The sequence below is a fragment of the Toxorhynchites rutilus genome, chromosome 2 (genome assembly GCF_029784135.1).
Source record: "Toxorhynchites rutilus septentrionalis strain SRP chromosome 2, ASM2978413v1, whole genome shotgun sequence".
In the NCBI taxonomy this organism is placed as follows: domain Eukaryota; kingdom Metazoa; phylum Arthropoda; class Insecta; order Diptera; family Culicidae; genus Toxorhynchites; species Toxorhynchites rutilus.
This window is the reverse complement of record NC_073745.1, coordinates 59,145,392-59,158,035: the sequence shown is the minus strand read 5'-3', so window position 1 is coordinate 59,158,035 and position 12,644 is coordinate 59,145,392. Positions and strand designations below refer to the sequence as shown.

Here is a 12,644-nt window from a genome sequence, read left to right as displayed (position 1 = left end):
GTGCTCTGAAAGTTAAATTTTCATTTTTCAATCTTCGGCAATGGTTTTGTTTGCATTGGTGAAAGCATCGTTATTTTTTCGACACTGATGCCAGACAACATCATCGAAACAGCTATCAAAACCACTCAATAAAATGTTATTCCTGAGTCATAGCCTTTCATGTCATGAAAATCAATAGAATAAAATAGTGTTGATATCAATACAATCATTATTTTTACGTTTAATGGGTCTATAATGTAAGTTTTAGCAACTTTAATATTGGGTAAGAAAATTGTATTGCAGAGCTCGGAACACTGCCACGGCTGCCTATGCTTTCAAAAACAATAAACGGAAAAGTATTACATTCAATCAAAATGTCTCAGCCAACGAAGAGAAGGGTTAAGGTTCTCCAACGTGAATATGTGAAAACAATACGACCAACGAAGGAAAATATTGAGGAATTATCAGCATCGAGTTACTATGCGGTAGAACTTGTTAATATCAAAAAAGCCCCAATTCGCATGTGTTATAAATTTGCACATGTTACGCTCGCGTATAATCAGAATTTTACTTCATATGCAAAAATACCCCTTCTATATATTTATGTTTGCAATTGGCATGGTTCATCGGAACATATCGTTCCTACATTTAACTTCAGTATTGAATTGTTATTTTTTTTTTTCAAATGTATTCAAAGACTCGTGTCAATAAAGCGCCACACAGTCTGATAAGTGAATTGATCTATTTACATGTGCTTTGCTCTTCTCTCACAAACACTATTACCCCATTTTTACACGTGGTTTTACCTATACTACTACAATGGCTAGCTTCCACCTTCACCTTAAGCCCTCTTGATGTGAGATTTTTTGACGTAGAACTACGTCTTTCAGGAAGGGTGCCAAATCAGAAAACAGGTCACGTTTTTATGAAATAAAGTTAACGTTAATAACTATTTTCACTGTGAACGAATTCTCATGATTTGCATACCAATCGAATCGGAAATTCTCTATGATTAGTTTGATATGCTAAACATTACAAACTAAACATTTCCCTAATCTCTAAACGGTTTAAATTCATGAAAACTGGAAGGACTTCCTTTTTCCCATACATTTGTTCTGCCAATTTGTGTGGTTTGCCGTATTTCGAATGCTTATAACTAGAACATTTCTTAACAGATCGGAAAGATGTTTGCATCAATTGATAGGAAATATTTCTACACGTCTATCACAATTAATAAAATACAATTTTTCATTAGATGAACAATTGAATAACTGTAAAATGTCAAGCGTTATTTAAACGCCCTACCTGCCAAGGGTTGATTGGCTCGATTTACGGTTTCCCCAACACAGACTTCAAAATCGATGTACCTGTGGAAATATACATGCAAGTCGGGGGTATTTTTGTTCCCACCGAACTGTGTTTCCCTAACACAGACTTCAAAATCAATGTGCCTGGGGAATCCGCTTTATCAAAACATGCAAGTCGGGGGTATTTTTTCCCACTGAGCTGTGTTTCCCTAACACGGACTTCAAAATTAATGTGCCTGGCGGAATCTGCTTTGTAAATACATGAAAGCCGGGGGTTATTTTTTGGTGTTGATTTTTTTTTACTTGCTCGTCGTTGTGCAGACCGGAATATGTTTCCCTAAAATGTACTTTTAAACTGAGAAGCCTGGGGAAATCGGCATTCAGATACTAGAGGTGAATGAACTTTCCCGGTTCAAGAACCACGTAAACATGAAACGTAAACATGCAATAATTGCAGAGGGAAATGTAAAATACAATAATCGTTCGACAATTCTTCCGTTCACATATTTTGGTAGTCCTAGGCATCATATCAAACATAAAAGAACGTTCATCAAATTTATTTGTAACGAAGAACATAATCTATTACAAAAATTTCGATTCATTCTAAAATAACATTCAAAGTGGTTAACAAGTGGATTGCATAATATAATTGCGTAGTTCTACGTGCGGTCTTGTGCTAGATACAACCCCTTACAATTTTTTACCAAAACTTGACGAATTGTCACGCGAGTAACATTCAATTTGAAATATTGTTTTATTTGCATAAGCGGTTTTGAGGTTTTCGAAGCTGATCTAGCTATTTCCCGCTCATCCCGGTCAGAGAGCTTCGATTTACGTGGAGCTATCCCCTTCTTACCGTATCCATGAGGATTTGTCAAATAGTTGAGCACGTTCCACGAAATTTGGCCGCAAAGCGAAAATCCGTATAAGGAATTAATTATTCTAATACAAATTCATGCAAATTCAATCAGATCGGTTCCAATTTTTTAAAATTTGTAACATGGTTTATCATTCAAAATGCATTTTATCTTTTTAGTTTTGTTTAATTTGAATTGAAAATTAAATTCATTTAAATTTATTTCATTCAAATCAAAAAAACATACATAACATAAACATAAAACACGGGGGTCTCCGTAGCCACATTGGTTGCGCGTTCGCTTAGTAAGCGATCGATCGTGAGTTCAAAACTCAGGACCCTCATTGACCATCTTTGTGTTGTTACAGAATAGCTACGTCCACGCAACAATCATCAGCGATGGAGATCGATCCACGGTCGAAATAAGATCGATTCATCCATACAACTGCTCTGCTCTGCCAAGACACATCGGGCTGCTGTTCTATAAATAACTCAACAATGATCAATCAACTGTCTCCGCTGTCCGGTGGTCTAACTGGATAATGGAAGAACAGAAAAAGAATACTCTTACGCCTAAATGGCTACTGTGTGAATGTACCATATGTAATGGTATAGAAGGAATACTGGCGAATGGCAACTGTGTAATGTGCTAATTATAGATATGATAACCATGTAACATGTACACGATTAAAATTCGGCTCGGTTACAGCTAAAATGCTAATGAGCCTTAAATAAATAAATGGGATAAAAAAAAATAAACATAAAACATACAAAACATATGATACAACATACATACATAAAAACCAACAAAAATCTATAAACAAAAATGAATCAACTTCATGTTACATAGAATATTTGTATGTATACATACCCAACGGTTTTGTTGTTTAAGTTGTTGTCTCGCGAATATTTTTTCACTTCTGTACAAAAGGAATTTTTGAACCAATCCTCAAAAGTTTTTTTTCCCGTTATAACGAGACATTTTAGGCCGTAAATCGAAAACGTGCCATAATTGAAGAGGGCCGTTATAGCAAAATGCCGTACAAAGAGCGGCCGTATAGCGAGGTATGAGTGTACCAACATTTTTTTTGGTGAAATGATTCGATTTGTCTTTCTTTTCTCTCCGTGAGCACTTTTCCCTTCGGCATTTTTCAGATTTATTGATCAAAACAACTAAAACAACGGAAAAATGTAACTGGTTTTATAGAAACTTGACACTTGAAAAATACAAAACCTTTGGTTTACGCTCAGCGCTTGCACACACACGTATGAAAATCATGCAGTTTATGGTAGTCACCAATACCAATACACTAGAATATAAGTTGAAGCTGTTTACAATGGCACAAAGCAGCAAGATCATCACCTGGTCTTATAGAAGTTGGACAGAGTGTACGCGGGATGCGACAAAACACAACACTCATTGTTCTTACAACCGTAAAAAGGATGTCAAATTTACCTTTTTGGTCGACCTGTTTCGGGCCTGATGCTGTCCATCTATGGGAAGTTGTCCGACCCATCGCGTCCCGCGTATAGTGTTGTGTGTTGGCGAACATGTTCCAATGAAAACATGTGAGACGGTTTTGACATGTCAAAAGTTTTTTTTTTTTAATTTCGACCGAAAGAAGATGCTCTGTGTGCGGATGAAGCTTTAGATTGACGGTAAAAGATCGGGATGGGTCAAAAGACACGGTGAATTACAGCATGATAACGCGCCAGCGCACATCGTGTCAGCCGTGAAATTCACTCGATATTTTTCGATATTCAAATTTATAGAAATTTGTTTTCAACGAGAAATCACAAATGTTGTTCATTTTTGAATAATATAGTAAGGATTGTCGTATCAGAATTTCCAATATTGCAGAAGAGGAGCACTTGGTTATTATCATATCGATGTTACCGCTGACGCCGCAATTGCTCACGATCGAAACTAATTTAGGGCTCGAATAATCAAAAGCAACGAGGACGATCAATCAGTCATTTTCTAATTATGGTAGATTTATGATAGGAAAATAGTCTGCGTTCGCATTGTAAAACTAAGATTAACTCACTTCCAACTAGCAAAGCAAGAACGCATGTCCTGATTTAATTCGAAATTTATAATGTGAAATAAACAAGCTGTATAACCATTATTAGAAACCTCTTTGTTGTTCATCGAAGGATACCCTGTCAGTAAGGCAAAAAAAACGACCTCATTCATACGAAATAACCCACCGGCAAACAGTTTCGGCTCGTTTTGTGAAGCCACCGAAATTCGGAAGTGAATTAGAGCGAATGAAGCGTATTTCTTTGCACCTTCCCAAGTAGCCGCCACCTGATCTCCCCAATCTCCTTCGATCGCACATCATCGAACGGCGAGCGAGCGTAACGCGGATTGCAAATAAAAAAAATAATCATCATGTCATCGTATCTCATCAGCAAACGTAAATCCGACGGGTTATGGGTATTTTATGTGATAGTTTCTGTGTTTTGACAGCCCCCCGAAGGTCGTTCTCTCTTCTTCGCATCACGCGGGGAAGGGCTGTGATGCCGGCGAAGAGTTCAGATTTTTCAATATAAATATTCAGTGCACCTGACTGAACTGTATCATTCATTCGGTTCACTTCTATTCGATCGGTCTTGCAAGTTTATAATCTACGGTCAAAATGGCGTTTAAGGTGAGAAATGTGTGTTCCCAAGTCGGATTAGTGTGGCAAAACATTGGATATATATTCTATGAAAATCAATTAATGTGGAAGATTCAGTGACAATATGTGCAGTGAATTTCAAGTGTATGTGCTAATCATGTGATATTTTCTTTTACGTGCAGATGATTGCCCTGTTTGCCACTCTGGCTTGTGCCAGCGCTGGTTACATCGAAGCTGATCATGCCCCAATGGCTCATTATTCGTCCGCTCCTGCCGTGAGCTACAGCTCGGTCACCCATCATTCTTCTCCAAAGCTGGCTGTGGCCAAGACCGTGGCCTACGCCGAGCCGGCAGTTCACTATGCTGAACCAGCCGTACACTATGCTGCCCCATTGGCCGTGCACCAACCAACCGTTCATCACCAGACCTTGGTGGCTCAGCCAGCTTACACCAAAACCATCGTCCAGCAGCCATCGTACACTTACTCCCATGCTGCACCACTCTCCTACAGCGCCCCACTGGTTAAGAACGTTGAGTACAGCAAGACGCTGGCTTATGCTCCACTTGCCAAGACCGTCGTAGCCCAGCCAGCCTACACCAAGACCATTGTGTCCCAGCCAGCCTACACCAAGGTTTATGCTGCCCAGCCAACTTACACCAAGACCCTGGTCGCTCAACCAACCTATGCCAAAACCCTGGTCTCGGAGCCAATCTATGCCCATGCTGCCCCAGCTAGCCATCTTTCCCACGTCAGCTACGCCGACAATAGCGCTCACTATGCTTGGTAAACTATTTGAGGACGTGACAGTGTTCAGAGAGAGAGAGAGAAAGGATAATGTGATCACAAAAAGCGGTAATGTCCACAGCCGATGTCGAATATGTTGTACAGTTTTGTTAAATATATTTGTTGAAAATTATCTGAACTGATTTTGATTTATGACTAATACAACGTTCGTTGTATCTACACTAATTGCCCTAATCGTGAAATGCTTCCTTTACTTGAATTTCAGGCTTGAGAAAACCAATTGTTGAGTCTAAAGATCATCATCTGAGTCATCTGAGAAGTGTCTCGATCCGTATTACCTGTCATTTTAAGCTTCCGCTTCGTAATTGCAAAATGATTTTCTATTGGGCGGGATTGGGGGTAATTGAGTGGATTCAAGTCGTTCTAGATGAGTCGGTAACTCTTCAAATCTGTCCAAAACTTCACTGGTCTCTGGTGTGCAAGTATTTCCTGAGACTTCGAGTCTACCGTCTTGTTTGGAACAAAAACCTTGGTTTTCACTCCACAGGTGCAAATACCTTGCCAAACAATGGATACATGAGAAATTTTATACATGAACGAGAACTTAAATCTGTTCAGAGGCCAATTATTTGGCACATTTTGTTTAAATTTGGCACAAACACTATTATGTTTGTCACTCTTTAATTATCAACAGTGGCAAACAATGTTACTGAAATATTCAACGTAATACATGAAAATTATGTTTTCGAAAACCCTATTTTTGATGCCAAATGTCTTCGAATTGCATGAAACGTCGAGATCTACTATCACCTCGAAAAAAAATATTTTGTCAAAAATTGACACTCTGGGTCTTTTTTTTTGTATACGTAGCAAAACGTATGGTTTAGGGTGTCAATGAAAATGGTCATTTCGATTTCTCAAATGGAACTTCGTGCGAAATGTTGATTTACACGATAAAATACCAAATGCAAAATATTAACTCAATCGGACTTCACTGTCATAGCCACTCCTCGAATTGTGACGTCAATATTTGTGTTTACATTCAATTGCCTTTCCCGTCCATGTAAAAACGTTATTTTCAGTAAGCTTCTTATCTATTAAAAACACATATTTTTTGGAGTTCCCACTGAGTACATAAGAGTACAATGTTGTGTAATTCGCCAGCCCGGGAATCCATCATTTTGTTCCTATGTTGCGAATCACGTCTTACCTGGGCTAATGCTTGAAAGCGAAAGAGGCCGAAAGAGGCGGAGCTTGGTGTCGCACGACCGTAATCGTTTGTTGATGCGTTGCCAGGGGAGATGCCATAACAGGGATGTATATGCTGGGGCGGATGCCATAAAGCTATCGGTACTCTGCAGTGCTACCAGCATACATTCGAGCATCCACACAAATGTGACATGTTACAGTGGATATTTGGAGAACCACGTCGAAGAATATGGATGAAGGCGATACTTTTGTTGATCTTTTTCACTCCTACACTTACACTTTTACTCTTACTTCATAGAAACAAACAAATTTTCATTATTTTTGTGATATTTCGAAGGCTCACAGTGTCAGTGTACGTGATTTGAGAAAAATAGTACAATTAGGCAACATTTCATGAAAATGCTGCAATTTCAGAGGACTAAAAATACGACTGTTTTCTGGACCATTCTACTCCTTAAATGGTGGAAATAAGTCACAATACAATTGTCATCTACTAAAAAACAATCAGTTACAAGATTTCATGAACTAACCATCAATAACATCATGAAACCGTGAATTTTTTAAACATTGTTTTGTTTCTTCCATATACATTCCATATTGAATGCAAATATTTTTTTTCCTCTCTATTATAGTGACTTTCAACACATTTCGGCTGGTTCGTCACTTATATGCAAATATGCAAGACGGACACCCTAAGTAAAAATTGTTTTTTTTACGGGAATTTCACAAAAAATATATATCTATCTCACCACAAATTGATAGTCTAGGTAAAATAAAATTTGTCTATGAGGCAGAAATTTTGAATGATGAATGTGTCCGGTATCTTTGAAAAAATAAGATTGAGTCGGGAAAGACGGACACTTGGGGTGGGACACATACTGAAAGTTCACGTATATGTACTCGATAGGATATGGAGGTCTTCAAATATGTCTTAAAGATAATCTAACAAAAAAGATAGACTAAAATCAACTAGAAGGGCTTGTAGTTTTCCTCATTTTTTCATGTCTAAAATAGCTTTCGGCATTCGGAATGACAAATTCGGATTACGTTTTAAAAACCGCTATGCTCATTCGTCCATGATATGTGGTAGATGTTTTGGATATGAGAAAAGTTGCAGCACGACTTCAAAATTTTTATCGCAAACAAGTGGCTAAAAAAACTGAATTGAAAAAATTGTTTATATATAGATATAAAAATATATTAGGCTGTCAAAAAAGTCCTGCGGTATTTTTTTTGAATTTTCATTTGTTCATAAAATTAGTTACAATCATCTGTTTTAAGTCAAATATGCGCCGTTTTGTTCGATGACTTGTTCCCAACGAGATGCCAACTTCATAATACCCCTGTTATAGAAGCTCGCTTCCTTATTGGCAAAAAAACTCGGATAGCCAATTTTCATAGGCCTCTTTTGTGGCTAACTTCTGACTACCTAGCTCGCCATGGACAAAAACAGGTGGTAGTCACTTGGTGCAAGGTCCGGACTATATGGCGGATGGAAAAGAACCTCCCATCCGAGCTCCCGGAGCTTCTGGCGCGTCACCAAAGAAGTGTGTGGCCTGGCGTTGTCCTGATGGAAGACAATGCGGCCTCTGTTTATCAAAGATGGCCTCTTCTTCATGAGTGCTACCTTCAAGCGGTCCAGTTGTTGGCAGTACAGGTCCGAATTGAGCGTTTGGCCATAGGAAAGCAGCTCATAATAGATTATTCCTTGACAATCCCACCAAACACACAGCAGAACCTTCCTGGCCGTTAATGAGGGCTTGGCCACCGTCTGAGCCGCTTCAGCGGGCTTCGACCACGACCTTCACGACCTTGCGCTTCACGTTGTCGTAAGTGACCCACTTTTCATCGCCAGTCACCATCCGCTTCAGAAACGGGTCGATTTTGTTGCGATTCAGCAGCGATTCACATGCGTCGATACGGTCAAAGATGTTTTTTTGCGTCAACGTGTGTGGCACCCATACATCGAGCTTCTTTGTAAATCCAAGCTTCTTCAAATGGTTAATAACGGTTTGATAACTTATCCCCAGCTCTTGGCCGATGTTACGGCTGCTACTATGCCGGTCTTTCTCGGCTAATTCAGCGATTTTGTCGCAATTTTCGTCGACAGGCCTTCCGGAGCGTGGCACATTTTCGACGACCTCTACACCAGAACGAAAACGTTGAAACCATCGTTGTGCGGTGGAAATGGAAACTGTATCGGGTTCATAAACTGCACAAATTTTATTGGCAACTTGAGATGCATTTTTGCCTTTGTCATAGTAGTACTGTAAAATATGTCGGATTTTCTCTTTATTTTGCTCCATATTTGCGACACTATAACTCACGAACGACTTAACCAAACAAAACACTGTCAAGGACTATATTATAGCGCGCAAAAATACCGTTCCAACAAGCTATAGTATGACTCGATACAATGAATACAACTAGAACTACGCGCTTACAACGACACCTCGCGGAAATACCGCAGGACGTTTTTGACAGCCTAATATTTAAGAATTCGGCTCTTTGAAACTTATGTAAAAATAACTGTAAAAATAAACGAATAGTAAAAAAAGTGGCTAAAAACATGATGATACAGCTATAAAAAGCATTTCGGTGATTGGATTGTTCCTCGGAAAAAGTGTATTACTTCAGAAGGGAACTATTCTGAAGGGAATAAAATATATTTTCTTATGATAATTAAAGCATTTTTTTTTAAACAATCCGTATATATTTGTTAGAATGTAAATGTACAAAGTTTTAAAAGAATCGGAAAGATTTGGATCACAATCAGCTGTTTTCCAACTAATCTAACATGGAAATGTATTCCTACAACTTCGAAGTGTTATGAACATAAACATTTGTTATTCAAAAAAATATTGAACCGATATAGGGTAGTGAAACAGACACCGATTTGCTAGAACGCTCTCTACGAGAATGAAACTCAACACGGGTGGAAGCAAGAAATAACTCTAAATGTGCATTACAGAGCCGCAAAAGTTAAATGCCTCAACTGACGGCGTTTGTGTAGGCTGTCGCAGTCCACCGTGGCAACAATTAAATTTATTTATTTATTCATTCTTCGTCAAACATATGTAGACTACATATTTATATATTGATACCCCGTTTTCTTGAGTTTCTTGAGTATTTTTATTTATAAAAAAATGTTTCAAATGATTGAGAACGATGAAGGATCTATGCAACTTATTATAATTCATGCGAAAATGATGTTTTCATTCGTAACATGGCTTTCTATTGCCGTCATACACTAACCCAAAGTAAAATCAATCATTTGAGCTCACATTGGAACAGATCGTTAATGGTAAATTGATCAACATACCAAAATATCGAAAGGATCATCCAAAATAAGATCCAGGTGACTCGCACCATCAACAGGATAGACGGATTCTTCAGCCGAAAGAGGTAAGCCGGAATTATGGTAACTCTGATCTTGAGAAATTAAATCAGTAGAATGTCACTATGCTCAAAGGATGGATACGGAATTTGAATACAGCGTTTGGATGGTTCTCATCGTTTGCTTCCACACCATTCATTGCACTCCGAAAGAAAGGGAATGTTTTGGATGATGAAAATTGTAAACTACTTCATGGGAAAATTATTCTACGTTCGCGCTGTCGGTCGCGAACGTATTCCGTTCCCAGATTAACAGCTACCACTTCAAACATACTGAATACGCAAAAGCTCATCCTTTAATTCAAGAACAAGTATCCCTTATACGTTTCAACCATCCCGTGCTGCTAAGAATCATAAGGAAACCACAATTTTATCGCTACCATCGTATATCATCAATAAATACTGTGAACCCCTTTTACTGTCACTTTATGTGTGATAGCTTCTCTTTTTGCGCTACCAGAAGGTCACTCTCTGTTTCGTGCTTCGCGGCGGGCTTTGTTGGGGGTCTATCAAAAAACGATTTTGGATTTTCAATATAAATATCGAGTGCACTCGGCTAAACTATATCATTCATTCAGCTAACTTTAATTCGACCAATTCGGTTTCTAGTAAATCAAAACATAATGGCGTTACAGGTAAGAAAATTCGCTTTCTGGCTTAGCGACATGTTGTGAATTGAACCGAAATGCCCCATGAGGGTGGTAGTGTAAATGTGAAAATATGTGAAAATAAGCGTGCCTAATTGTTATCTTTTCATAGATTGTTGCTCTGTTAGCTGGCCTGGCCTGTGTTAGCGCTGGATACATTCAAGCCGATCATGGTCATTACTCGTCTGCTCCAGCAGTGAGCTACAGCTCGGTTACTCACCATGCCTCCCCGAAAGTGGCTGTGGCCAAAACCGTGGAATATGCTCAACCAGCCGTCCACTATACCGTTCCACAGTCATACGCCGTTCATGAACCATCAGTTCTTAAGACTGTGGTTGCCCAGCCAGCTTATACCTACGGTCATGCTGCACCACTCGCTTACAGCGCCCCAGCCAAGACACTGGCTTATGCTCCTGTCGCCAAGACCATTGTTGCTCAACCCGCTTACACCAATGTCTACGGAACACAACCAGCATACACGAAGACCCTTGTACAGCAACCGTCCTATGCTTACACCCAAGCTGCCCCACTCGTGAAGAACTTGGAATATACCAACACCCTGTCCTATGCTCCTCTCGCCAAGACCATCGTATCCCAGCCAGCCTACACCAAGGTTTACAACGCTGAACCAGCATATACCAAGACCATCGTTGCTCAACCAGCTTATTCTTACGCACAAGCTGCTCCTATTGTGAAGAACTTGCAATACTCCACCGGATTGTCTTACGCTCCTCTTGCCAAGACTATTGTGGCTCAGCCATCTTACTCGAAGGTATACGCCGCTCAACCAACCTATGCCCAAACTGTCGTCGCTCAGCCATCATACGCCAAGACCCTTGTCTCGGAGCCAATCTACGCTCATGCCGCCCCAGCTGGCCACGTTTCTCAGGTCAGCTACGCCGATAACAGCGCTCACTACGGATGGTAAATTTATCTCGATGATAACATACGTGATAATATGATACAAAATGTGATCGGCAAAACTGCCAAATATATTGAGTTATCGATTGAATACATCTTACAAAATTGTTGAAAACATTGTATATTTCATTTCAATCTAATCTGATCCGAACAATTTCAATACACTGAATAAGTGGTAAATGATGGTTCATGAAGATATTTTTAGCGAACTAAGTTCAACTTTCGATTTTCGTTTAAAATCTTTTCAAAATAATAGATAAAACTTCGTTTCCCAAATGGTGGCACTAGTCTAGTGATTTGATGGCAGAAAACCGGTTTTGGGCAAACCCTTTAGATGGTTCATATATGCTTACGCGTTGAATGTAATTGTCAAGAGTATGGCGGTTCTTAGCATTCCCTTGGAATAAACAACCGAATTACATCCAGACCGATTTGTTCACTAAGAAAAGAGATGGCATTACGGAACTTAGGCGTCGTGCACAAATTACGTAACGCTAAAAATCCGGATTTTGGACCCCCTTCCCCATACGTAACGCAATTTCCTATCTCTAATACACAGTAAGTAACGCAACCTCGACTCCCTCCCTCCCCCTTCTCGCGTTACATAATTTGTGCACGAGGCCTTAACGCAATCGTTTTATCTAATTAGCAAGGCTCTGCATAGTCATAGCCAACAGAGTATAATCAGCTGACTATCTGATGGCTTTTGGCTTCTTCACGCAGTTCCTCCGCCAAAACGACTAAACAGTCAGTCGGGCGTTTAGTCGCTATCTTCCTCTACCGACTCGACTATATCGGGTCTGATCACGAACGTCACTTCACGGTGAAAACGAAGTGAATTGTATACAACCTTATTACGACTGTCACCGTGTGTGTAGAATCCGGAAGAGTTCATCCGTCGTGACAACGTTGACGAACTAGGTGTTATTTTTTTTTCTTTATTATAGTGACTTTCAACAC

At 39.4% G+C, this 12,644-nt stretch overlaps 2 protein-coding genes across 2 annotated transcripts; both read left to right on the top strand.

Moving 5' to 3' along the window:
- Window positions 1-4,710: 4,710 nt before the first annotated feature.
- LOC129769720 (cuticle protein-like) lies at window positions 4,711-5,683 on the top strand. The gene is made up of 2 exons (XM_055772153.1): window positions 4,711-4,796; window positions 4,949-5,683. The coding sequence occupies exons 1-2, from the start codon at window positions 4,785-4,787 to the stop codon at window positions 5,552-5,554; spliced, it is 618 nt and encodes a 205-aa protein (XP_055628128.1). The 5' UTR covers window positions 4,711-4,784; the 3' UTR covers window positions 5,555-5,683.
- Window positions 5,684-10,694: 5,011 nt separating this feature from the next.
- LOC129770650 (adhesive plaque matrix protein-like) lies at window positions 10,695-11,799 on the top strand. Its single transcript, XM_055773605.1, has 2 exons — window positions 10,695-10,751; window positions 10,876-11,799. The coding sequence occupies exons 1-2, from the start codon at window positions 10,740-10,742 to the stop codon at window positions 11,689-11,691; spliced, it is 828 nt and encodes a 275-aa protein (XP_055629580.1). The 5' UTR covers window positions 10,695-10,739; the 3' UTR covers window positions 11,692-11,799.
- Window positions 11,800-12,644: the final 845 nt, after the last annotated feature.